Source organism: Sander vitreus, chromosome 6, assembly GCF_031162955.1.
Source record: "Sander vitreus isolate 19-12246 chromosome 6, sanVit1, whole genome shotgun sequence".
Classification (NCBI taxonomy): Eukaryota; Metazoa; Chordata; class Actinopteri; order Perciformes; family Percidae; genus Sander; species Sander vitreus.
The window spans coordinates 10,622,266-10,648,195 of record NC_135860.1 but is presented as its reverse complement, the minus strand read 5'-3'; the positions used below and the strand labels follow the sequence as shown (position 1 = coordinate 10,648,195).

The 25,930-nt window shown below is 41.1% G+C and overlaps 3 protein-coding genes across 3 annotated transcripts in view; 1 reads left to right on the top strand and 2 right to left on the bottom strand.

Annotated features, from left to right (window-relative positions):
- The first annotated feature begins 184 nt into the window (after positions 1-184).
- taf12 (TAF12 RNA polymerase II, TATA box binding protein (TBP)-associated factor) lies at positions 185-4,911 on the top strand. Its single transcript, XM_078252465.1, has 6 exons — positions 185-348; positions 1,000-1,224; positions 2,035-2,112; positions 2,407-2,521; positions 3,917-4,005; positions 4,167-4,911. Exons 2-6 carry the CDS (start codon positions 1,147-1,149, stop codon positions 4,200-4,202), a joined length of 396 nt encoding a protein of 131 aa, XP_078108591.1. The 5' UTR covers positions 185-348; positions 1,000-1,146; the 3' UTR covers positions 4,203-4,911.
- A 661-nt stretch (positions 4,912-5,572) lies between these two features.
- rab42b (RAB42, member RAS oncogene family) lies at positions 5,573-8,629 on the bottom strand. Its single transcript, XM_078252464.1, has 3 exons — positions 8,282-8,629; positions 7,854-8,076; positions 5,573-7,145 (listed from the first exon to the last, which is right to left on the bottom strand). The coding sequence occupies exons 2-3, from the start codon at positions 8,069-8,071 to the stop codon at positions 6,695-6,697; spliced, it is 669 nt and encodes a 222-aa protein (XP_078108590.1). The 5' UTR covers positions 8,072-8,076; positions 8,282-8,629; the 3' UTR covers positions 5,573-6,694.
- Positions 8,630-12,532: 3,903 nt separating this feature from the next.
- The window catches only part of LOC144519381 (CTP synthase 1-like), a 16,237-nt gene continuing 2,839 nt past the window's right edge, over positions 12,533-25,930 (bottom strand). The window contains exons 5-18 of the mRNA XM_078252461.1: positions 25,447-25,563; positions 25,182-25,265; positions 21,524-21,604; positions 20,222-20,373; positions 19,869-20,001; positions 19,685-19,773; positions 18,443-18,537; positions 17,285-17,347; positions 17,102-17,145; positions 16,686-16,782; positions 16,541-16,596; positions 16,216-16,312; positions 15,344-15,488; positions 12,533-14,691 (exon numbers count right to left, since the gene is read on the bottom strand). Coding sequence (XP_078108587.1) covers positions 14,613-14,691; positions 15,344-15,488; positions 16,216-16,312; positions 16,541-16,596; positions 16,686-16,782; positions 17,102-17,145; positions 17,285-17,347; positions 18,443-18,537; positions 19,685-19,773; positions 19,869-20,001; positions 20,222-20,373; positions 21,524-21,604; positions 25,182-25,265; positions 25,447-25,563 — 1,332 coding nt within the window. The 3' untranslated portion in view covers positions 12,533-14,612. The remainder of the gene's footprint in view (positions 14,692-15,343; positions 15,489-16,215; positions 16,313-16,540; positions 16,597-16,685; positions 16,783-17,101; positions 17,146-17,284; positions 17,348-18,442; positions 18,538-19,684; positions 19,774-19,868; positions 20,002-20,221; positions 20,374-21,523; positions 21,605-25,181; positions 25,266-25,446; positions 25,564-25,930) is intronic.

The window sequence follows — 25,930 nt, the reverse complement described above, 5'->3', positions numbered from 1 at the left end:
TGTACTTTCCAAAAAAAATTAACGTAAACTAGCTGTAAGATGTCTTACTGAGCATGACGTATATGTATGTCATTCCATATAATAGTTGTAATGTTTTTATAATAATTCACAATATTCTAATATTAACATTGCCAATTTGTTGAATCCTGATGTAGTTCCACAAAATATCCAACAGGTGGCAGAGTAGAGGCGATATGTGTCCACAGGAAATAGACATAAACAAAGCGGAAGTAGTGAAAGATAACCTCGCTCATTTTTCTATAATTTGAGGGAGTCTTTCTGCATCAAACTCACTCATTGTCGTCGCAACGACGCCGAAACATGGACAGATAGTGTTTGTTTAATTGGGTAAGTTGTCAATTTAACGCGTAATTTTAGGATGTACCGTGTATAAAACCCCACCGCTAGATTAGCAGCTAATGTTAGCCTGTCAGGCTAACTTCAAAGCTTGATAGCTGCTATTGTTTTTAGCACATAACGTTATGTTAGCAACGGTATTTTACTTGTTTGCTTTATTTGTGGAAGCCGCACAGTCGCTTAATAGTTACATGTGTGTTCATATTATTTAACGAATGTTTGCTAACTCTGTTAATATTTGAGTAACGTTAACGTTAGATCCTACAGCGTTGTTGAACGGTTTAGTTTCTGTGTCTTGTAACGTTAGCTTACGTAAATGGTAATACTAACGATAGTTAATTATATACTTCCGTTCAAAGTTAGAAAGCGCTTTACATGAGGGAAAATATTAAAACTGTTTCATAAAATCGGGAGGCAACAACGGAAATGAAATATAGTATACACCACAATATAATAAAATAAATAGAGTAACAAACACATGGCAGATAATCTTTACTAGAACTGGAAGAAAAAAAACGCAAGGGCAATAATTATAAATGGCTTTTTCGTACGGATTCTTTAAGCAGGGTTAAGCATGTTTATCAACCCATTGCTTCTGTGGTGCTAACTTGTGTAACGTTACATCCTTACTATTTTCCCCAGATATACGGAGGTGGTCCCTGTGAACGATAATCTGTCACATCTGTGCCAATCTTGGACTGTCACTCAGGACCCTGACACATAGGCCTACCGGCAGTTGTTCCTCTTGTGAAACTCCAGAGTCCTTCAACTCTTCCTGTGGCCACCAGCATGGCTAACAGCACCGCAACAGCAGTGAAGGTTGGGACCCCTGGCCCTGCTGGCAGAAGTAGTCCAGAGGGATCTCAGGTCTGTCAAATGTTTTCTTAATTCACTAAACCCAAAGATGACGCTTTTGGGCAGGGTTGCTGCGCAGCATCTGTATAGAGTCCCAATGACTTGCTGTCTGGATAACTGTGTGTGTGTGTGTGTGTGTGTGTGTGTGTGTGTGTGTGTGTGTGTGTGTGTTAGAATCAGTAACATTTACCTTGCAAATATGGGCTTCAAAGTTGTGCGGTTAGAAAGGAGTTACTTGAACAGTTGCATATATGTAATATGCATGTTGATATTTTGTAAAAGTTTCATACCATAGCCCAGGTTGTGCAGTTTCCTACCAGACAACAAGTTTGCTAATTACAGTCTTTATGACATTCACAATTAATTATTTGGTAATAAGTACTAATTCTCTTCAATGCAAGAGCTACTTATAGTGTGAGACAGTCCCACTGTGAACTCTGCCTTATTCATTCCCCCTGCAAACAATAAGTGACAGATTAAAGTTGTTGTTTTTTGGAACTGTATTATATTTGGCATAAAGATTTTATTTTTACACATGCTCAGTATTATGTTTCAGCCCCATAACCTATTTTGTGGGTCTTGAGTTTAAATGTATGTGTGTGTGTATGTATGTATGTATGTATGTATGTATATATATATATATATATATAATATAAAAACTCATGGGTGCCTTGTCATTTTTGCATTTAGATTCAGATTATTTTGCATTTGTAAAGCACGTTGTGCTGCATTTTTTTGTATGAAAGGTTATTTTTATTATTAGACTACTATAGATATATATATTTTGTAACTGAGTGAATGGATACATCTGCTTTCTCTCAGGTGCTCAGTAAGAAGAAGCTGCAGGATCTGGTGAGAGAGATTGATCCAAATGAGCAGCTGGATGAGGATGTTGAGGAGGTCTGTCAGTGGTTTTAATTGCCGTTTTAAATAAACTCTGTTCTCACATTTTTCTATACGTGTAAACATAAACAACAGTGGACTTTTTGGTGTGAAATTATACCACTTGCATCTCGCAGGTTCTTGTTGCTCTCTAGCTTCTCTAACCTACTGCCACATCCATCATTTGGAAATCTTATTCTATTTAAAGCCTGGCTGCATGAAAAATGGTGTGAGCTGAAATATAAGGGATTGGTACAGCCGCTGTGGAACGTTGCTTTCCTTTACTGAGCACGATTGATGGTCTCTTCTCAGATGCTGCTACAAATTGCAGATGACTTCATCGAGAGTGTAGTGACAGCGGCCTGTCAACTGGCTCGCCATCGTAAGTCCAACACCTTGGAGGTGAAGGATGTTCAATTACATCTTGGTAAGTTTACAGGTTATAACGCTGAATATGTCCACATAGGTGGGTTGAGTGTGTCTCTATGGGTCACAAAAAAAAAAAGATCTTAGGAATACGTGATATGATGGACGGCCTGTAATTCCTGGGGGGGGGAAATTGCTTTCAGAAATGGTTTGGGGACTTATACATACAGTCATGTGAAAAAAAAAAAAAAATTAGGACACCCATGCTAAAGTTGACTAAAAAGGAATAAAATAAATCATCTTTTGCAAATTGATCTTAATGCCTTAATTAAAAAAATGAGGAAAAATCCAATCTTTAAGGACACCAATTTGGTTTGTGAATGTATAATGTATCGTAAATAATATTATATAATTATAATTATATAATATATTATTCAAATAAATAAAATAGCCCCACATCATCACATGCCCTTCACCATACCTAGAGATTGGCATGGGGTACTTTCCATAAAATCATCTCTCAATGCAAATCAAAGCTGCTATTAGGCTAACTGAAATAAAACCATGCCAATCTCTAGGTATGGTGAAGGGGATGTGATGAAGTGGGGCTATTTTATTTATTTGAATAATATATTATGAATTATTTATTTACGATACATTATTCATTCACAAACAAAATTGGTGTCCTTAAAGATTGGATTTTTCCTCATTTTTTTTAATAAGGCATTAAATCATCAATTTCCAAAAGATGACTTTTGTTCCTCTTTTTAGTCAACCTTAGCATGGGTGTCCTAATTTTTTCACATGACTGTACATTATGTCAATTTGATGTGTGAATCATTCATTTCTTAACCCAAGGTGTTATCCTATTATTTTGAACCATAATGACAGTCATGTTCAAATATGAAAGTTACTTCCATCTGTGATAATTGAAGGGAGCAGATTTAATGTTTTTTGAATTTTACAAAAAAACGACAAATGGCATCTTAATAGGAAGCCTTCGTGGATCCATGTGCTGTAGAGAAAAAACAAAAAACAAGATCTTTGAAAATCTTATGCCAATTTAATATGTTTTACCCCTGAGTGGAAGTCATTTGTGCTCATCTCCTTGAGTGACTGCAAACATTCACAGTCAGAAAATGCAAGAGCTTTATAGACAGTTAGGGGGTAACATGGCAACCAACCCACTGGTAGGAAAATTGGCAACTCTGCTTTGCTGTGTTCAGATTAAAGTACACACAGAATGTCACAGTGTAAGGACAATCAAGGCAGTTGCCAAAGTTCAAGTTATTTGATTTACAGCCCTGATGACATTAACAATTTTTGGAAATGAGATGGAAGTTAGATCTTGCGAGTATGACACTATGCTGAGTTACTTGCAATTAAGTTATGTTATAATTAAAGGAGTACTGCATACAGCCTGTATCCTGCTGACATTGTGCATTGCTTCCCTCAGAGCGCCAGTGGAACATGTGGATTCCTGGTTATGGCTCAGATGAGATCCGGCCGTTCAAGAAGGCTTGCACCACAGAGGCTCACAAACAGGTGAGCAATAAAAGGCTTTGTTTCTGTTGGGCCTATTATAATAGTCATTGTAAATGTACAACATGTAGAAAAACAAGACAAATGTTGACCAATATTGTATTTGTCAATATATTGTAATGGAACCTATGGGCCTAATTGGGTATCATTTGTTTTCATTTCAGAGAATGGCGCTGATCCGCAAGACAACCAAAAAGTAGCAAGACTGTACACTGTGTTGTACCCACTCTGTGTAATGTCTTTTCTTTTTCAGTTGGGATTGTTTTGACTTAGAAGGAAGAAAGAGAGGGTTTGGGTGGGATTTTTTTTCCATTCGACATTAGATAGTTTTCATTATGTCTCCCTAACGTTTGAGTGTTTTGCCAGCACCATCACACAATGTAATTCTTGTCTCATGATTTTGTTTTGTTGCCATTAAGCTAAGCCTGGCGGAACTCTATTCATTGCATTTTTGTCAATAAACATTTACTGGAATACTTCTTTTCAATGACCACTGCTGCATCCGGATTGCCTTTTGATACTCTAGAGCATTTGGATGTGAATGTTAAAAATGTTTGGTGTTATCTTGGATATAATAGATAATCATAACTGTTGAGTATGTAGTGGATTATAGCTCCCCCGTTTACCCACACAATGCTGTTGATTAGTTTTTTTTTAAGAGGGTCTATAATACCAAATTCCTATTACAAATGGTGGCTACAAATTTGCCTCTGTTAGATATTTGTTTTGTATTGTTACTGATTGTAGGTTTTATTACATTAACATTTATTTCAACTGTCCTTGTACATTTTTTTACTTTTGTCTTTCAGCAAATGTTATCAAAATTAATAGAAGTGGTGCCTAGATATTGACCTTTCACAATGTCAGATTAAAAAATGAATAAATGACTGATCTGTTATATAAAAGGTATTTTGGAGTATGGCATCTTTTGCCAGACTGGATTTAGAAAAAGCCATGGGTTCGACATACACGGGAAAGGGTTATATTTGAGTTTAGTTAAAGGCTTTTACCTTGTAGCTAATGTAAAATCAGTTCACTTGCTCAATATCTGCCGAGAACAATGGACAACCTGTATACAGACATTTTAGCGCGTCAGTGATCGTCTTTAATCTGGGTGTCTTTTAGAAGCTAAATCAATTGTCTGCGTTTTGGTTGCAGAAACACAGGAGGCTGTTCATCAGCCAGATGGACAGTAATTGCCATGGAAACCTCACAATATTTCAAAAGAACAATATCCAAAGGGCTCCCTAGACTTTTTATATTTAATGCATTTCAAAAACAGTCCCTAAAAAAACTCACCTCACTTTAAGCATACTGCTGTGCAATTATTGGTGATGCAAAAAAAGCCTTTCCCAGCCAACTATTCATGACCAAAGCATTAATTCACGGAGTCATGGGGGGATGTTTATAATCTGCACCCGATTGCTGCCAATCATCGACAGGACGAGCAACACAGACAGAAATCGCAGATTTATGTGCAGGTTCTGAGAAAAAGCAGGTCTGTGAGAGAGGATAATGCCAAGTATTTCCCAAGCAAAAAGAGGGAAAAAATGAATTATAACATTGTAACCAAAGTACAATTATTTTTTAATCAACAAGCACAGTTGTATCATAGGCCCCTTGAGGCATCAGGATCCCAAGTTTAGCAACAACTTTCTCACTGTACAGGTCCAAAAATCAATAGAGAAGCTGTGATTGTATCCCATCCATGCAGCCTCATCCTGCACCAATGGCTTTGGCTCAATGTCATTACAACTCCTGCCCTTCTGAACTGAGGTAAGCAATGGCCTCATCAGTCCATGTTAGTCTAATCAGCTGTGGGCCTAGAATCTTACTTAAGGGAGCATGGTCACTTTTTAAGAGTCCTATAAATAGAAAAAGCTATAGCTTTAGCAATTTAACAAGTTTACAGCTGCACTAGCAGCTTTGTGACAAAGGCACACTTTGAGCTACATGCTCACAATGACAATACTAGCATGCTGATATAGTTCATATTGGTGTCGTATGTCTCTTGTTCCGTTTTGTGTATGTCCTTGCCATGTCTCGCTGTTATATCTGTATGAGCATGTTTTCAACTACTGTAAGGTGGCCTTGGGTGTCCTGAAAGGGACCATCAGTTAAAATGTATTATAATGAACATGTTCACCATTGTTTAGCCTGTGTAAGATGGCAATGTCATTAGTTTTCGTACAAAAAGTATTGAGTAAATTATAGTAAAACATATAGTTGTGAAGACATTTCCCTAAATACCAAAAATAACCAGCTGGTGGTGCTAGATGAAAGGGCAGGGGATCACCAAAGTCAGAAGGAAATTATCTTCTGGGGACCATGAATGTCTGTGCTGAATATCGTGGCAATCCATCCAATAGTTATTAAGTTTAAAAGGTTTTTCAGTCTGGACTAAAAATATCAGTTAAACAAAAATGTCTTTCTAAAGTTAAAACTTAATCCATTTCAGGAATGTCAACAAAGTCACAAAATGTTTTCTCACATCACAGTCTCTGACATTACTAAATGCTTAACATTGTCTCTTCACAAAATATAGTAGGTGCAAAAAAGGCATTTCAATCAGTGGGTTTCATGATGGTCACGTTATTACAGTAAACATCCACTACAAATCCAACTTCCTGGGGGCCGGTTCAGGTTCTACGGTAACATGAGTGCAAATGGTTGACCACCACCAGTCTACAATTTAAGGACAACACTTCTTGTTGTTCTTGGAGGCTGTGCTGGGCTGTGCCAGGTTGGCTCTCTGCAATTGCAGTGCATGTGGTGTAGCGCACTTCACTCCATCCCAGCCCTCCTGCAGCTCTACCTCTCCACTCAACAGACCCTGGTAGACCCGCCGAGTGAGCAGCTCAAAGGCGTCCCTCACGCCCTCACCTGTCCTAGCAGAGGCCTCCACATAGGGCACCCCTAGCTGCCTGGCCAGTTTCTCAGCCTCTTCCCGACTCACCACCCTCTCCCCCTGAGCATCTCGGTCACTCTTTTGGCCCACCAGAACGAACAGAACTGTATGCGGCTGCACTCGCTCGCACACTTCAGCATGCCACTCCTTAATATGGTCAAAGGAGTCTTGGTTGGTCATGTCAAACACCAGCAGGCCTCCGACTGAGTTGCGGTAATAAGAACGGGTCACTGACCTGCGGAAAGAAGAGGAGAGACACGTGGGAAAAACAAAGAAAGAGTGAGGAGGTTTGAATTTCAGCACATGAAAACCCATTTCCTGTTCCAGTGAGCAAATAATCAGCGGATTCTCTGCACTGTTTGAGTTGAGTTTGAGATAAGATTGACAAAGTCTGTTTCTCTGTAAGAGAAATTGATAACCATTGTGTTTTTCTACCTCTAATCATGAAACTGACAGAGGCATGCAGTTCTCCCATGAGTCAATGATTTAACCAAAGGACAGGCTTGTCAAACAGTCCTCCCAGCAGCCAGCTGGTAAAAACATACTACTTCACCAATTCTTTATGTAAATAAACCGGATTTGGCTGAGTTTTTAGCTGACTCACATGGGATAAGCAGGCTACATACCATGCAGAGAACAGGAACAGTTTGCAATTTGCTAAGCTTCTTTCAACTAATTTCATTAAATATGCTGAGCATTAAGAATAATGCCTTTTCCACTGCATTACTGCGTCTGTGTACACATTGCACACTGATCTTGTGAGGGCAACAGGGTGGATACACAGTCATTGCTTAATGCAAACACTGATGAACAGCTCCAGTGTCAATGGGTAACCAGTGGTAGTTTATTTGGATAGTATATTTGCATGTCTTTTTTTTTATTTAAATATTCATACTGTCTTATACAAAGAGACATAGAGCTACAAGGCCTGGTGCATCCTCACCTGAACCTCTCCTGTCCAGCTGTGTCCCAGAACTGCAACTTGACACGGACTCCCGGCTCCACCTCCAGGAAGTGAACATAGAAGTCTACACCCACTGTCTGGTTGATGGACTCCAGGAACAAGTCTTCGGTGTAGCGCTTCAGCAAGGAGGACTTGCCCACTGTGGAGTCCCCCAGCATGATGAACCTGAACTGGTACTGCCACAAAGTCAGGTCCATTGTTGCTGGTAGTGGAAAAGAGCGATGACAGTGAATACAGCTTGTGGGGATACAGAGGTGTATAGAAGTTGTGAGAAAGAGAAGGAAATAAGATTTCAGGAATTATAAAAGAGGTTTTAAGTAAGATTAGGAATGCTTGAGGAGGAATATATTAAATAGCCTAGCTGGTACTATAGGGGCTGGAGAAAAAGAGAAAAAAAAAGATGAAACCTGCAATAGGCTAGCAACTCCACATCAGCTTCCCACCAGTTGGTCCCTTGATGCTCCAAATGTTGAGAAACAACCACAGCAGCCACTCCTTATTAATCTCGCAATCAGTAGAGCAGTCTGTGTTGATCATCCCACATTCCTATGCAGTTGATGGCTGCTGCACAAGTCTCTGTCTCATTCCCATGGTGGTTCATCAAAACCTCTTCAAAAGCAGGTATTTGGAGAAAATCTGTCCCACAAAGTAGATCCCAGCAGAGCAGAGCTGTAGTTCTCATCCGAGTTGCTGATCTTAACTGCTACTGTAAGCATGTGCATGAGTGTGCTGTGAAGGGGTGTGGACTTCTAAAATTTGCCAGTTGAAACTTGACAAAAGGTGGGGCTGTTGTGGAATGGGAGGGCCACATGTGGGAGGAAAGGGTGGGGCGTGGGGGGGGGGGATTAGTTGCATTTAACACCATATCAAGGCAAACCTTGCTCATAGCTCCATTTCATCAATAACAGTCATAGACAGTGGGTGGGGTAACGGTTTGTCAACACAATTTGAAACAATTCTTATCACTTTATCGTCTTTTCCGTAGAGTGAACATTGTAGCCTAAAAAGGGAAGTTGTTAACAATACAGCTTTACATCCCGTGGGGAAACACTAGGACATGCAATTCAATTTTCTACAATAGGTTTGTTGAGGTTTAAGGTTATTTTTAGAACCTAGTCTACCTACTTTAATCTAGTCATTGTGACTATTTTAGTATTGAATACAGGTGTAATTAATATAACTATAATTATACTATAAAACTAAATTGATTGAGCTTTTTACACATGATTGTCACTAGGCAATTAAATCGTAGCAACTAAGAGTAATTGTGTTTTGGTTCTGTTAAAAACCTCAGTTGCTGTTTTTTTCATATTGTGGGGTGTAATGAATAGGACAGCCTCTAGGGGCTGCTAGACTTTTAGTTTTGTATGTAAATAAATACACCAGTGGTTTAAAGGTGCACTAGGAGTTCCGGTGTGCCAGTTTAGCTGGTGATCATGTTAACTGGTGATATTTGCATGAAATCAGTGAATATTCAACAAGGCCCTGCCTACTTTTTTGAAGAGCGTTCTGCTCTGCCTCCGCCCCTCGAGTGCCAGAGGTTCACATTTTCACAAAGTGTTTGCAAGTGAGACAAAATAATGGATATCGCTGAAAACATCACCAGTTGATGTGTAATACATGTCCGTTTAAGCATTATCCACACAAATATGACACATACTGTATGAACGGAAAAAAAAATTTGCACTAGAGATCTAGCTGGGATTCGAACCTTGGATGTCATGGATAAAAAAAGTTGATAGATTAGCTTCTACACCATCTATACCACTACACTACACACCATTGAAGTAGTTTTGTGATTTTCTATCTATATATTGGACTTAGTTAGGAAGTTAACACGAGAGAAATATACACCTATGTTAACTGGTGATATCACAATTTAACATGGGCCAAATGCAAGCCTCGAAACAGTAAAGTAGGTTCATCTTTGTCTGTACAACAAACTGGCATGACCCCACTTAACACTTTATTCTGCTTTGGGGGTAAAAATGAAACACGTCAGTCATGCACAAACGTGATCGTTTATCATCGTTATTGTGGACGATCTCATACGAAGAATGTGAAGGCCTATCTCAGCACAAACGGTCTCTTTCAACCTGTGCCACGAGTCAACTGATTATAGTTGTGTTTAATTTCATTAGAACCATATTAGGGTATGTCTGTGTCGACCCAGGATCTCGATTTTTGTCTTATGGTAGCCTATACACCATTGTTATGACCATCCGCCATTGAATGTTTTGCAGCAAGGTGCTGATCCTTGTTTTCTCTCAGGGCGACTTAGTGTTATCTTAGTCTGGTTAAGTTATGAAGTGAGTTGCAGCAAAAGTCTAGTGATTTGAAGTGAAGAACATATATAGCATATATATACATATAGCTTATTTTCTCAGTTTTACTTTTATTTATCCCACACATCATTTGTTGGCCTACTTTGACGACACAAAATGGTCATTATGGTATATGATTACTGTACTGAGAGTTTGATAACAATCAGATGTTGCTGTTTCAGATTCCTAATATGGGTCTAATGAAATTAAACATAACTATAATCAGTTGACTTGTGGCACAGGTTGAAAGAGACCGTTTGCGCTGAGATAGGCCTACACATTCTTCGTATGAATGGCCCACAATAACAATGATAAATGATCACGTTTGCGCATGACTGACGTGTTTCATTTTTACCCCCAAAACGGAATAAAGTGTTAACTGGGGTCATGCCAGTTTGTTGTACATCAGTTAGGTTTTGGTATGTGAGACAAAGATGAACCTACTTTACTGTTTCGAGGCTTGCATTTGCCCATGTTAAATTGTGATATCACCAGTTAACGTGGGCGTATATTTCTCTCATATGTTAACCTGTGTTAACTTAAGACTAAAAAGTCCAATATATAGATAAAAATCACACAATCATTTCAGCAGTGTGTAGTATAGTGATATAGGTGATGTAGAGGCTAGTCTGCCTAGCTTTTTTGTCCACAGGTTCGAATCCCAGCTAGATCTCTAGTGTGTTGTTTCGTTGTATAAACACTTTGTGAAAATGTGAACCTCTGGCACTCGAGGGGCGGAGGCAGAGCAGAACGCTCTTCAAAAGTAGGCAGGGCCTTGTTGAATATTCACTGATTTCATGCAAATATCACCAGTTAACATGATCACCAGCTAAACGGGCACACCTGCATGCTCACGTCTGTTGACGTTCCAAGTAAATTTCAAACAAAACAGAGCAAGCTCGCCCCTCCCCCCCATGTTTCCCTAACTGTCATGACTGACACTAACCCCCTCCCCCTCCCATCTTGTCGGTGATTAGGGTTGGGTACCGTTTGAATTTTTACGATTCCGAACCGGTACTTTTAAAACGATTCCGATTCCTAAACCGATTCTTGAACAATTGAAAAATGACATCAAAGAAAGGCTCTTTTATGGAATTTTTTCTAAAATTGAAAATTATTTTAAATTTAACATATTACGTTAATATAATTTTAATATATTAACGTTTTAAAGTACTTAAATATATAATAAGTAAACCTAAGTCACCTAACACATAACTACAATAACTTAACAAATAACAGTTACACTATTAACAAGTAACAACAAAATAAATGTTGTTGAGTTGGTATGCCAACCAGCTTCAAACTTTAGCAGTTCTTTTGCAGAAATATTACCATATTTGCCTTCTCTGGCAAGATAGACACCTCTCCTGACTTATGGCATGTCCTGCACAGGAGAAAACTCTCTCAGATGGTGTCCAAGAGGCCTGTACACACACTTTGAAAGGGCAGACAATTTAGGGAGGCTGTCCCGCCTCCCCCACCACCAGGCTACAGGGTCTTGTCCTGAACGACAGACTAACAGTATGTTAGCATGTAGCATATTACTAGTATACTAGTAATATGTTTACTAGCGATCACGTGCAGTGAATGGTTAATATGCCTTTAAGGCTGTTTTGGTGAGCCCAGAGGGAAAATATGGCATTTTAAAATTAGCCAACATTTACGATAGCTAGCCTAACAGTAGACTACAGAGAAAATGTGATATTTTTACATCCGTTTCAGAGCGTGTACAAAAAGCCGTCTATCAGCAGTGATAGTAGAGTGCATGTCCGAGAATATCGCGGACACATGCTTCACACTGCGAGCAGGCACGTTTGCCACTCGGCAGAAAAGGGAGAAAGAAAAAGAGTCTGCCGCTGGCCGGAGCGACAGAGGGAAAATATTTCAGTCGGTACTGAAATGAGGAAGCGAAATTTGCGTTCTAATCCGGTCTGAATACTACCGTTTGCGTAGGAACCGGATCCATAGTGGAACCGGGTTTCGGTACCCAACCCTATCGGTGATTGGCTGGAGCGGTTTGTTGTATTTTGGTGCACAGCCTGTGCCCCTAGTGTTTGACGTTTACGACCCCTGTGTTGTCTCCCGAGACCGGGATCTTTCACAGTGTATTCAGGGGGCAGGCAGCTAGTGGATCAAGGAGAGATGCCTACGATTTGAGACAAAAATGAAATCGCGCTGAAACCATGCTGGAACTCATAGTGCACCTTTAATAGTGCTATTAGTGAAGACAAAGCTTTTAAGTCTCTTTAAGATGTGCGTGTGAGTATCAATGCATGCCCCTGGTAAAAAGCGGAACTTGCTATGATTCTCAGCTCCACTAGAATAAAGGCCAGATTTTCAAGAGGAATAAAAATATATTTATTCAGAATGACCACACATATCTCATCACACATGCATATGAACTTCATAAATACTTACAAAAAATACGGCATGCTTTCATACATTTAGGTCACCAACTGATAAACGAAGGCTTTGGTAGCAGTGATTTACTCTAACTAGCCACTAAATTTGACTCCAAGAGAAAATATAACATGGAAGTTTGATGCTCATCATCTACAGTTGGCTGCTACTGATGTTTTGAGATCAGAGCTTTAGGTTTTTCTTTCAGTTTAAATACATGTTTTCATATGCCAAGCTTTCTTTTTCAGTTAATACTGTTGACTCAAGGGTCACTTGAGTTGGCTGGATTGTCAGTATAATTCATTTTAGGAAGTTCTGGGTCAGATATGGTAGTAAAAGGCAATGGAGTTCAAAATTGTGTTTGTCGATGTCAGCAGATTAAAAGGTCTCAAACATAAAAGTCATGCAAGCAGAAGTGGTGAGGTCAGATTTAAGGCGTAAACACTTAAAGCAATAACACCCCAAAGTGCATAATCCATTACAACTTTCATGAAGAAATGAATAACCCATCATCCTTTTGATATTGGCTGATGCCTAACAAGTCACCTTATGACAATATATATATATATATATATATATATATATATATATATATATATATATATATATATATATATATATATATATATCCCAGTCACCAAAGCACACCCTTCTAGTCCAGTTTAATCTCATACTCGTACAGATTTGCATGTACGCACCATATACTAACAGTGCAAGATTATTAAAAGCCTGAATGGCATGTAACTTACTCACTTTTGTTGAGTAACCCTGAATGAGAGTTATGATATGTAAGCTGGTATTAAATCTAAAAAAGGAGAAATACATTAATACATAAAACAAAATTGTAAGACAGACAAACATTTCAAAAGAAGTAAATCTATCAATAATATGTCTATTTGTCATGATACACAGGCAAAATTTTGGCAATACAAGTTGCAAACAACTGTACGAAGTCCTAATGTTTCTTATGTGCATTTACATACATGGGATTGGATTGATATGCAGGACGATTTAAGATAATTTTTGGGGCTTTTTAGGATTTCTTTTATTAGATAGTACAGATAGACAGGAAAAGGGAGAGATAAGGGAATGACATGCAGCTAAGGGCCGCGGGTCAGATTCCAACACACGCCGCTGCCAAGGACTCATGGGGCTGCATGGGGCGCACGCTCTACCGGGTGAGCTAAAGTCACCCTGCAGACCCTGACTCTTACCCTGACCATTTGTCACTGCTGGATATGCTTAAAAAGTTTCTATACTTTAACTGCAAAACACACTATCCATTGCCTCACAATTTTGCCAAAGCATCATGAGCTTGCGGTTGCAAAGATTGCACAGGTTTAACCATTCATATCTCACTCTATTTTTTCCTTTTCTGTACAGGTATCCCAAAATGTCTCTTACAATTCCCCATACACTTTATCTTGGCTTCTGCTTATTTCAGCAACTCTAAAGCCCCATAGAGTTAACATCAAGAAATCTCTTAACCTTTATACAATCAGTGAAGACCTAAAGGTGCTCTAAGCAATGTTGGGAGACGTCACCTCTTGTTGACGTTCAAAGTATTGTCAAACAAAACGGAGGCTAGCTCGCCCCTCCCTCCTCCTCATCCAGTCCCCTCCCTTCCCCGCACTAAACCCCCCAACCCCCAGCCCCAAATCCTTCTTGTCGGTTATTGGCTGTTATGTTTCGTGGTGCAGGTTGGCGCAGTTTGTTTTTGTTGCCGTTTGTGGAGCCTGGGCTGTCTACAGAGACCGCGTTTGTTTTACAGTGTGTTCAGGGGACCGGCAGCTCGCGGATAGTGAGGAGATGGTTGCTGTATGTGACAAAAATGTTGTAGCCTAAAAAACGTGACATCGCTCAGAGCACCTTTAATATATTAAGCAACATATTGTACCTATCATAATGTAAAAATGGTATTGTAGCATCAGTTAAGAGCAGAGTTCTTTTTTTTCCTCTGGGCATTCATCTGCATAAGTGATACACAAACACAACAACTACATGTGCTTTAGTATCAAGACAAAGAGGGGAACTTCAGCTCAGAGATGTCAACTTCAGGAGAGCTGCTGCCACTGCGGTCGCTGTAAGTGTCCCTGCAATGGAAGATGAATACATCAAATGAGTATTATAGCACTAATGACTGAGAGGGATTGCTTTTATTGTGATTGCAGGTGCAATGATGACATAGTGCTGCAGTAAACTAACTGTAAGAGAGTAGATTATGACACTGAATAAAAATAGGCTTGTAAATTTCCATTCAGGTTGACATTTCAGTAAATTCAATGATGCATAAAAATGCCAACAATGTATAGTGTAAAGGGTTTAATAAAAACAAAAATGTAATGTCTTTGTATTTATTACCTATGGTAAAAATTGTTGCCCCATGTACGCAATGTCCCAATCATAGGTAAGGTAGATATTTGTTTTTAACCAATCAGCATTAATGTCAGTTAACAGATTAAATGGGAAACAATATATTCCATGTGCTTAAATGTGATTTGATGCCACTCCATAAATAACCACTTTTAAATTGAATTAGCCAGTGCAGAGAGAAAAATAAAATGGATATAAAGCACTGAAATGATACGTTGGTTTACATTTATTGCATTATTGTAGAAAAACCATAGTGGAATGTCAGATAACACTTACATCTGAACTATAAACTGCTGGAGCATCACGCAGTAATTTCATTTTGAACTTCCACCAAATGACATTTGAATAACACATTGCTGTGTCAGAGCTTACCGTGGCGAGAGACGGCAGCCCTTGGCCAGGTAGCTCTGGAGTTTTCCTGCAGCAGCCAGCAGGAGACCAAAGTATGGAGGAGAAGGTTTGATGGGCCTCGAGGTGAACTCTGGATGAAACTGCACTCCAACAAAGTAACAATGATCTGAAACAACAAAGACAAATGGATTAATACAGACATGCATTCACCTCCACTACATTAGGCTACTTATGACACAGTTAGCATGCGACTTGTATAAAACACATGGCTCACACCGGGATTCCACCAGGCGCTGATGCACCGCGTTCCGGCTGCACTGTGCGTCACACCACACCGCGAGTATTTCAGAAGCAGACAGTTTTGCCTGCCCGACTTGCAGATTTGGTCATTTTTTTCCTAGATATTTGTACATTTAAATAGTCTACATAGTTAAATGGTTTCTTCCATTTAGTCCAGTTATGAAGGACATGGATCAAAGATTTGTGGCTGTGTTTTAGATGTTAAAAATAGTGTAGTAATGTGATATACAACACGGCCTGTGCAACGCCCTGCGGCTCTATCAAACATAGACCTAGTGTATTTTTAGCAGAGCAGAGAGCCACTTGTAGGACGCGTTGCGTCGCAGCTGGTGGAATGACAAGCATTGTCTTGGGTGGCCACGATTGCTCCAGCGGCTCCGCCTGAAAGCAGCGCAGACGTGCCTGTCGGAATTTAGGGTTAACATATCTATACATAAATGACAATCTGAGGCAAAGCATGTAGAAGAAACAAAAGAAATGTAAGCGCACAACCTAAAGATCAGCCAGGTAAAAGCTTTTAGAAGATATACAGAATGTTGCATTTATTAGCAACAGCGCATGGATGCATATTTTTAATAAAGCTTTCCACTTACCATCCAATTCAATGACCTCCATTCTCTCTCCTTCCACGTCCTCGCCGACAAACTGAAGACCCCTTTTTTCAAAGTGGTGCTTCAGCTCTGGGTTCACCTAAAATGAGCAATGGTTCAAGGATTCAGGAAAGGTTTTTAAGAAATAAGGCTATGAGGCAATCCTATAATACTTCCAACACTACTGTAGATTCTGGACACAAAGATGAAAAACGGAAGATTAAAACGGAGCCTCAAGACCCTGCAGCATGTACCAGCAGAATAAAATTACTGTCGCGTATGCATTTGTTTTGCGCTCCCAGACAAAAGTCTGGAAACATTTGTTTACCTCAAATCTGTGTCTGTGCCTCTCGTCAACATGTTCCACATCTCCATACAGTTTTCCTAAAACATTGAAATACCAGTCGTCAGAAAAACAAGCCGGAAAGGCCAAAAAGCCAACAGTCCACCATTAGTTCAAGGAAGATACATACTCAGTACACTGGTGCTGGATTTGAAAATAGTCCGCCTCTTCCCCAACCTCATAGTCCCACCCATCTGTCCTGGGTTGTGCTCTGGCATGTCAATCACCTGTCAAGATCAAATAATAATAAACAAATTCTTGTGAAGACTCTGCTGATAGGATGTGATATGAGCTCGAAAGTTTGCGTCGTCTCGCGTTTAACGGTTTACAGGTCGCGCTCGAGTGCTTGCATGCGAGCCAATGCCAATTTGCTTTCGATATGGGCCTTTTGTCTGAGAGCCCCAATATTGTGGGCGAGCAGACAATCAAGGCTAAAGTCCTGGAGTGGGCACTTGCAATCATGTGGGAGGGACCAAGACGCGAGGAGAGAAGGCGAGGAAAGGAATTGAGGATACACAAAGTGAGAAATAAGAGGGGATAACCTACCACGGGGTGAGTGGATTCTGGATTAAATTCTGTGGAGTTGGCATCTGAAAAAGATAAGCAAAACTGATCTAAGATCAAACTTCCCATCTGGTCTACTGTTACTATATCATTAAATTAAAAACAGTAGGAATCAAATTTCTCTTCTTATACAGCGGCCCCAGCTGAACTGCGCAATTATCTTACCTTCCCATCCGAGAACATTGCGGGCGAACTCACACACTGCCAGCTGCATGCCCAAACAAACTCCTGCACAAAACAAGACCAGCAGGATTCTTGCATAATGAGAGCTATTATAAGGACTTGAATAAAGAAAGATTAAACACGATCCCCACTGTGCAAACCACTTACTTGACCAACATTGCATGTGATTATAAAGTGCCTATAAAAAGTATTCGCCTCTCTTTGGACTTTTTATGATTAAGCATTTTTCTGATCAAAAAGATTCTTTAATGTCAAAAACAGAACAAATCTCTACTAATGGATCTAAATGATGTACAAATATAACACACAAAGTAGCTGATTGCACAAGTATTCATGTCCTTAATCAGGTCTATAATTTTCACATGTGGCAGCAATTGTAGCTTTGAATTAGGGATAAAGTGGGTCTTTAACTACTTATACACCTGAACAAAACATTTCTTTCCTCATTTGTCTTTACATAATTGCTCAAACTATCAAGCGGCACAGAGATCATTCATAGAATAGCAATTTGCAAGTTTTGTCGCCCTTTCTCAACTAGTTGAAGTTCTGGACTCTGTCTGCCTATCAAATACAGGTTTGTCCATTCTGTGTGGCTTGGGCTTAATATTTCAGGTTGAGGTTTTGCAGGAGAACACAATTAATTCCAAGTGACAGATCTTTGTTCCTTCAACATTTCTTTGTATTTTGCTCTTCACATCGAAACAGCATGAGGGTGCCATACAGGTGAATAGCACTAAACTTAACATGCAAAATATAAATACTCTGGGCTGTACCAGTTAGGATTTTCATGTGTCCAAGCAAAGTGGTGGAATACTTGTGCAATCAATGCAAATCAAGGTTTGTATTTAATATTGATTTAGGAGGTTTCAGTCTTGTGAAATAATACAACATGAGTTAAAAGCAGCAAATAACTTCTGCAGGACACTGTACAACTTTGTTGTTTTATCCACAGTAACGCAAGTATGAAGCTACATACCAAACACTGCTAACATATCTATACTTATCTAACATAGCAGGGAACAACATTTTTTTTTAAGTTTAGTCTTCATCAGGTTTGCTTAGAGTATGAAATCTTACAATATGATATAATGAAGGAGAAGGCGGAACTTATGAGACAACGTAGTTTCGAATCTCCCTTACCTAGGAATGGCTTATTCTGTTTCCTCGCCCAGTTAATAGCTAGCATCTTGCCTTCTGTCCCTCTTACACCAAAACCTCCTGGTACCAACACACCACTGTGGGGAGGAAGGAAAGAGAGACCGCCTCAGTTCATTTTATAAAATTAGTCCAATTATCTTTGAGACAAACATTACACAATATAAACCCCTGTATACACAGCCCCACATTACTGCTAACAGTGTAAAGACTACTGCTAGTATAAAATTTACTATATACTATAATACTACTACAAAATACTATGCAAAGACATAAATTAATATGTCTGTAAATTAAGGTGATGGAGATACAACCTGTACTTGCTTGTAATAATTGCACCAATTCAAACATAATTTTCTGGCATGTCATCATGAATGACATGAAACCACAATGTGTTTAAATCCTTTCAGAGCATAAATATGATTGAATTCAAATACATAATTGGGAGTATTTTGAGCCAATTTACACATACATTGGAGAAATGTTCCGGAGGCAGCCACTACTTTCTGTGATCTCTGTATTAAAATCCTCCATCTCTCCATATTTAGAGGTAGTCTAGGGGCAAAATGCTGAACAGCTAATGTAACACCCATCAATCTAAGAAGCTAGTTCAATAACATACTAAAGGCTACAAAAGTAGGCTGATCTGATTGCTCATAATCTGATTAGCTTTCTTCATATACTTGAAAATGATTTTAAACTTAGAATAAGGGAAGTGGTCACTGCAAAATGCAGTTGCTTCAAATAACTAAACAATTAAATATTGCTGCCCTGCTAATGCACTGTAATATGTAGTGTATTTTGTACCGTTTATATATCGCTTCTGTTTTGATCGGTTGTTATTGTCCTGTTATGTGCTGGATGCTGCTACGTCTTGGCTAGGTCTCACTTGCAAAAGAGGTTTTAATCTCAATGCGACTTCCTAGTTAAATAAGGTTATCATTTAAAAACTAATGCATCCAAAAACAATGCTCCAAAAGCCTGTTTGGCCCCATGTAAATGCCTGCTACAAAATAGCTGCAGGACAAACAATTGTGATTTTCTGCAAGTACACTGCAGGTGTGGTCTGTACATGACGATGTAATAAAAACATTGTGAATTTCTACAAAGCACAGAAGTTGTTGAGCATTTCATGAAGCTGCATAAACCACTGGGCATGACAGCACTCTACTGCCATCATGTGGCATACATAAGGACGTCGCATCACCAGAGAGCCTATCTACTCACTGAGAACTGCAGAGTTTTTGCCAGGCCTCATGATATTTCACAGGCTCATTTTGCAGAGTGGTAGTCTCAAGGTCTGCAGAGTCTATGTACTGTAATAACAAACAGCACCATTCAACACACAAACTGAAAAGCAGTGTTGCAAAATCATTATACAAAAACATAAAAATGTGAAATGTTTCCATACCTTGACTTCTAGTTTGTGATTAACGGCGAGGGCGGAGTGCTCTAGGGCCTTTATAACGGAGGTATAGGAGTCAGATAACTTTGTGTATTTCCCCACCAGGGCTATAGAGACATGCTCCAAGAGACGGGCAGATCTGAGAAGAGAGTGAATTACAGTATTCATATGATTTAACCTCCACAGTGCTGCTGTAGTTATTGGGGAACATTTGTCTTTCAGAGTTCAACATTCTTTGGTTTGTAACATAATTCCGAGAAGTGCCTGAGTGATTAAACAGTTCCATGACTGCAGAGTAATGGTTTGTGTCCATTTCTTTACAACGCTTAAAGTTAGCAGCAAAGACAAAACGTCCTCACCTGTCAGCCATCTCCTTCCACTTTGCGAGCATCTTCCTGGGCCTCATCTCGATGGGCAGGCTCAGCCTCTGACAGAGGTAGCTCACAACACCCTGGTCCTCCAGCAGCAGGGGCACTCTGTAGACTGAGGAGACGTCATGGACACAGATCACCTGGAAAGGATAACAACATGTGACTTTGGTTTTAGTTTTGTAATTGATAAAAAAGGGCTGAGCAATGTTAACATTTTCATATTAACTTAATCAATTAAATAGAATTGTCCCAGAAAAAAGAAAATAAGTCAACATTACAATTCCATGAATCAAATGTACAGTATACTATTGATTTTTTACTTTGTTTAAGATTTTCGACATTTGAGGCTAAAGTTCTCAAAATACATGAAGGCACACATGTTTACACATCATCAGATTACCATGTAATCAATATCAACCCTAATTGATAGTAGCATACAGTAGGGATGTCACCAGAACCGGTACTTCGGCACCAAAATTCTGAAAACATTACGGTACTCCTTTTTCTACAATACCGTAGGCACCCGGGGATGCAATTCTTCCGGACCTGACAGAGAAAGTATATACGCCTACAAGTGTTCTAGTCTGCCGCTAAATGCTGGAGAAGAAGAAAGCTGACCGGCACAGAAAAACAGAGCGCCTCATCTCCGTGCTCGGCTTTACCGCAACGTTACATCTACAGCAACGGCTTTCACGACTTCACCTGGAGCTGCCAAACAGAAAGTAAGTCTGTTTCTCTCTGCCGTTGTCTGTCACAGCGTTAGCTCCAATAGCTGACATTAGCTAACTTTAGCGATTGTTTTAGCGGACGTCTATAGCATCAGTTAAGTTAACTTTAGCCAGCCTGGTTCTATGTGAAAAACAACAACGGCAGAGGGAAACAGACTAACTAAACATGCTTACTGTCTGGGAGTTCCGAGTGAACTCATGGAAGACTTTACCGTACGCTGGCTGTGTGGCGAGGACAGGCTTTAGAGCAGCGGGCTGTGGGTCCTGTAGACTGACGTTTTCTCCAGATGACATTTCAATCACGCTCTCCTTACCCCCTCTACACCAAACCAGTAAGGTATCGTGACATCCCTAGCATACGGTGAAGTAGCGGTTATCCTTATTAAGTTCATGTCCCTCTTATATCTACCTTTTGTATTATCAAATAGAATACCACATCTACAGATGTAGGGGTTGACAACATGAATTGTAGTAGTTCATTACTAATGTTAGCAGCATAGTCTTCACATAAATCTTCAAGTGAGATCATTTATTATAACACAGCAAAGTCACACTACTTCACCTGTGTGGGCTCCACATGACAAAACATGGAGATCTTCTCCTTGACAGCGGTTTCTAGGGGCGATGTACAGCGGCACATTATCTGAAAAGAATCAATACGTTTATTTCTATGATGATGATGATGATGATGATGATGATGATGATGATGATGATAATAATAATAAATTGAATTTATATAGCGCTTTTCACGAACTCAAAGTCGCTTTACAGGGCAGGTATAGATAATAAAGACAAAAAACAAAACAAGATTCAGGTACAGATGAAAAGGGAAGGGGTGTGAGGCTGGATAGGCAGTGGTGAAGAGATGGGTCTTGAGGCGAGACTGGAAGATGGTGAGGGACTCAGAGGTGCGGCTCTCTTGGGGGAGGGAGTTCCAGAGCCTGGGAGCTGCCCTGGAGAATGCTCTGTCCCCAAAACTGCGGAGGTTGGACTTTTGGATACCGGAGACCGGCTGAGGTGGATCTGAGGGACCGTGAGGGTTGGTACGGGGAGAGGAGGTATGAGGTATGTCAGTGAGGTATGAGGGGGCCAGATGGTGGAGGGCTTTGTAGGTGAGGACCAGGATTTTGTAGGTGATCCGGTGGGAGATAGGAAGCCAGTGGAGTTGTTTTAGGACTGGAGAGATGTGGTGCCAGGATTTGGAGCGGGTGATGAGTCGGGCGGCTGAGTTCTGGACCAGTTGTAGTCGGTTGATGTTGGTAGAGCTGATGCCGAGAAGAAGTGAGTTGCAGTAGTCCAGTCGGGAGGAGATAAAGGCGTGAATGAGTCTTTCAGCAGCAGGGGGTGTGAGAGAGGGTCTGATTTTGGCGATGTTGCGGAGATGAAAGAAGGAGGTTTTAATGACATGACGGATGTAGGGATCAAGGGAGAGGGTGGAGTCAAAGATCACACCAAGGTTGCGGGCCTGGGGAGATGGGGAGACAATTGTGCCGTCAATGGTGAGAGTGGGGTCATTGATTTTGCTGAGTGTGGATTTGGAGGCTATGAGGAGGAATTCTGTTTTATCGCTGTTGAGTTTGAGGAAGTTGTGTTGCATCCAGGTTTTAATAGCTGACAGACAGGAGTTGATGTGGGAGAAGGGAGGATTGTGGGGGGGGGGATTTGGTGCTGAGGTAGATCTGGGTGTCATCGGCGTAACAGTTGGAAGTCCAGGTTGAAGTGGCGGAGTATCTGACCAAGGGGGAGGATGTAGATGATGAAGAGGAGGGGGCCGAGTACGGAGCCTTGGGGAACACCTTGAGTGACTGTGGCAGAGGTGTGGTTATGGAGAGAGATGAAGTGGGATCTGTTGGAAAGGTAGGAGCAGAGCCAGCTGAGTGCAGTACCTTCGATACAGAGGTCTTTGAGTCTGGTGAGCAGGATGTTATGGCTCATGGTATCGAAGGATGCACTCAGGTCGAGGAGGATAAGGATGTTGAGGGAACCGGTGTCAGCAGAGGCGAGGAGGTCGTTGAGGACTTTGAGGAGAGCGGTTTCTGTGCTGTGGAGGGGGCGAAAACCAGATTGGAGAGGTTTAAATTGGTTATTGGCATGAAGATGGGTTTGTAGTCTGTTTTAGACAGAAAGGGGAGGTTGGATATTGGGCGGTAGTTGTTGAGGGAGGAGGGATCCAGACCAGTTTGTTTTTGGGATTGGGGTAACAGCGGAAGTTTTGAAGGCAGAGGGGACAGTTCCAAGGGACAGTGAGGAGTTGACGAGGTTAGTGAGGTAGGGGCATAGGATGGGGAGGCAGGACTTCAGGAGTAGAGTAGGGAGGGAGTCAAGGGAGCAGGTAGTGGGTTTGGAAGAGCTGATGAGTTCAGAGATTTCAGGAGTGGTGACCGAGTCAAACTGGGAGAGGAGGCAGTGTGGAGGAGGGGTCGGGAGGTCAGGAGGGATGGGGAGAAGAGGGGCCGTGGTAGGTGCTGGAGTAGATCCTGGGAGGTCAGATACAGGGGATAGAGATTGATAAATGATGTTGATTTTGTCAGCGAAAAAGTGGAGGAATGAGTTGCAGAGTAGAGGTAGGGCGGATGTTGGTCCGAGGCTTGATGAGGTTGTTCATTGTGGAGAAAAGGGTTCTGTGGTTTTGACAGGGGTCAATGAGGATGGTGAAGAGGTAGGCAGATTTAGCAGCAATGAGGGTGTCTTTGTAGGCAGTGAGGTGGAGTTTATAGGCTTCATGGTGGACTGTGAGAGATGATTTTATTGTCAGACGTTCAAGTTGGCAGCCAGTTTGTTTCATTTTCCGGAGTGCAGGTGTGTACCAGGGTGAAGAGGTGTTAAAATTGACGGTTTTTGTTTTGAGGGGGGCCAGGGTGTTGAGGGAGGTAGACAAGGTGGAGTTGAGGTGGTTTGGGAGGTCATCAGGTGAGGTGAGGGTTGAGTCCAGGTGGAGAGTGGTGAAGAGCAGTTCAGAGAGATGGTGGAGATCGATAGATTTAATGTTGCGGAAGGTGATTTCTCTGAGGAGGCGGGGGCGTGGGGTTGGAGAAGGGATGGTGAACCGTATGAGTTTGTGATCAGAGAGGGGAAAGAGGCATGGATGGATTTTTCATGGGTGGGGAATGTGACATGTTTGGTGAGAGTGAAGTTGTCCAGTAAAATGGTGAATTCTGATGAGAGCTTGCAGGTGGGGGAGTCCACGTGGATGTTTAAATCACCGAGTAGCAGCAGATGTGGAGAGAGAGATGAGGCTAGTGTGAGGAGTTCAGTAAAATCAGAGAGGAAGGAGGGATTTGGTTTAGGTGGCCGATAAATGAGGATGACTGTCATGGAGGAAAGAGCTTTGAAGGCGAGATATTCAAACGATGATACTGTGGGAAGGGTGAGTTCTGTGATCCGGTAGTTCTGATTGAAAATAACAGCGAGGCCACCTCCACGGCGGGAGGGGCGGGGTTTGCAGATGTAGTTGTAGCCAGGGGGGGATGCTTGGTTGAGGGAGAAGAAGTCGTTGGGTTGTTGCCAGGTTTCAGTGAGCAGAAGGAAGTCCAGAGTGTTGTCAAGGATTAGTTCATGGAGGGCAGGGGCTTTATTGTTGAGCGATCGGGTGTTGAGGACGGCAAAGTTGGCATGGTAAGAGGGTGGTGGGATGGGGGCAGGCTGGAGAGATCTGAGGTTGTCCCGGTTAGCAGCGAGTGTAGTTAGTGGGGGGAGGAGGAGGGGTGTTGCAGTTGAGGGGGGACAGTCAGTGGATTTGCAAATGATTGGAGAATAGGTGTATGTGAAGTGCAGATAGCACTGTAGTCCAGTCCGGGTTTTCTGTGCAGCCAGACGGTGCGTTCGGCCCTATGTAATCCAGTGGGGGAAGCATTCTGATGACGTGGGAGAGGTGCGACAGAGCGTGCAGGTGACCAGATGGATGGAATGGATTGTACGGGGTGGAAGTAAACAAACTTGCGGCGAGAGCTTCTGTGGAAGTAATGGGGTCGACGTAGAAGTCTGAGCTAATATACAACATGACATGGATATAGTCTAAAAAGATTCCTATATAAACACCATCTTAGATTGTATGTCATGTCAGATTTGATTAGGTCGTGTACACCATGAGATGAATACATAACCAAGAATCATTGGATATAGATTTCTACACATAAAAGGAAAGTAGACGCATGGCCCGTTTATATCTGGGATGCAGGAGGGAACACCAAGTTTTAAGGGCAAATTGTAATCAGACTCACCAAGTCTGGAGACAAACCTAGCCCTCTGAGCTCTCGGACACTGTTCTGGGTCGGTTTGGTTTTCTGCTCTCCTGTGGTATTTGGCTGAGGACACAAAAGCAAAGCCACCTCCAAATTGTAGCATAAATGTGTGTGACAAATAAACCAGTGGGGATTTTTTACTGTTCTCTAGCACCTTTCCTTCAAAAAACAAACAAAGTGCAGATGTAGTGATCCTGCAGTTATCCCATTCTACTTGACATGCGTGTTCACCAGTGTGCCCTACCTGTGGTACCAGGCTGACATGAATGTTGCAGAAGTTCTCCTTCTTCACCTTGAACTGGAACTGCCTGAAGGCCTCGATGAAGGGCATACTCTCAATGTCCCCCACTGTGCCTCCCAGCTGTTGACACAACACATGCTTAGCCCACAGAACTGCATGGACAAACTCACAGAATGGTTCACAGCGCCGTGGAAAGTACAGTATAAAAAAGTAAAGTAAGCGTCAGTAGCTGTACTGAGCCAATCATATTGTCAGAGCTGGTTTTGATGTATGCAATGAGAAGAGAACTGCTGGATGCAGGATAAACAAACCCATTTGCGGAAGTTCAGCAATTTATCTGCTTGCTGAATGGTGCCAATATGTTCTATTGCTTCAGGCAACATGCTTGGTTTCCAATACTGATCGAAAAGTTCTTCTATTTCTCTTAAACGCACAAAATCAAATGACACTTTTGACTTGACAGTTAAGGTTTTCAGTGTTCTTTTGC

Excerpts from the sequence above, each read along its gene's own strand:
- rab42b (XM_078252464.1), bottom strand. The coding sequence starts at position 8,071 with ATGGACCTGACTTTGTGGCAGTACCAGTTCAGGTTCATCATGCTGGGG. Across the intron at positions 7,146-7,853 it reads GCTGGACAGGAGAGGTTCAG|GTCAGTGACCCGTTCTTATT; the intron begins GTGAGGATGCAC and ends TTCTTTCCGCAG.
- taf12 (XM_078252465.1), top strand. The coding sequence starts at position 1,147 with ATGGCTAACAGCACCGCAACAGCAGTGAAGGTTGGGACCCCTGGCCCT. Across the intron at positions 1,225-2,034 it reads GTAGTCCAGAGGGATCTCAG|GTGCTCAGTAAGAAGAAGCT; the intron begins GTCTGTCAAATG and ends GCTTTCTCTCAG. Across the intron at positions 2,113-2,406 it reads TGGATGAGGATGTTGAGGAG|ATGCTGCTACAAATTGCAGA; the intron begins GTCTGTCAGTGG and ends GTCTCTTCTCAG.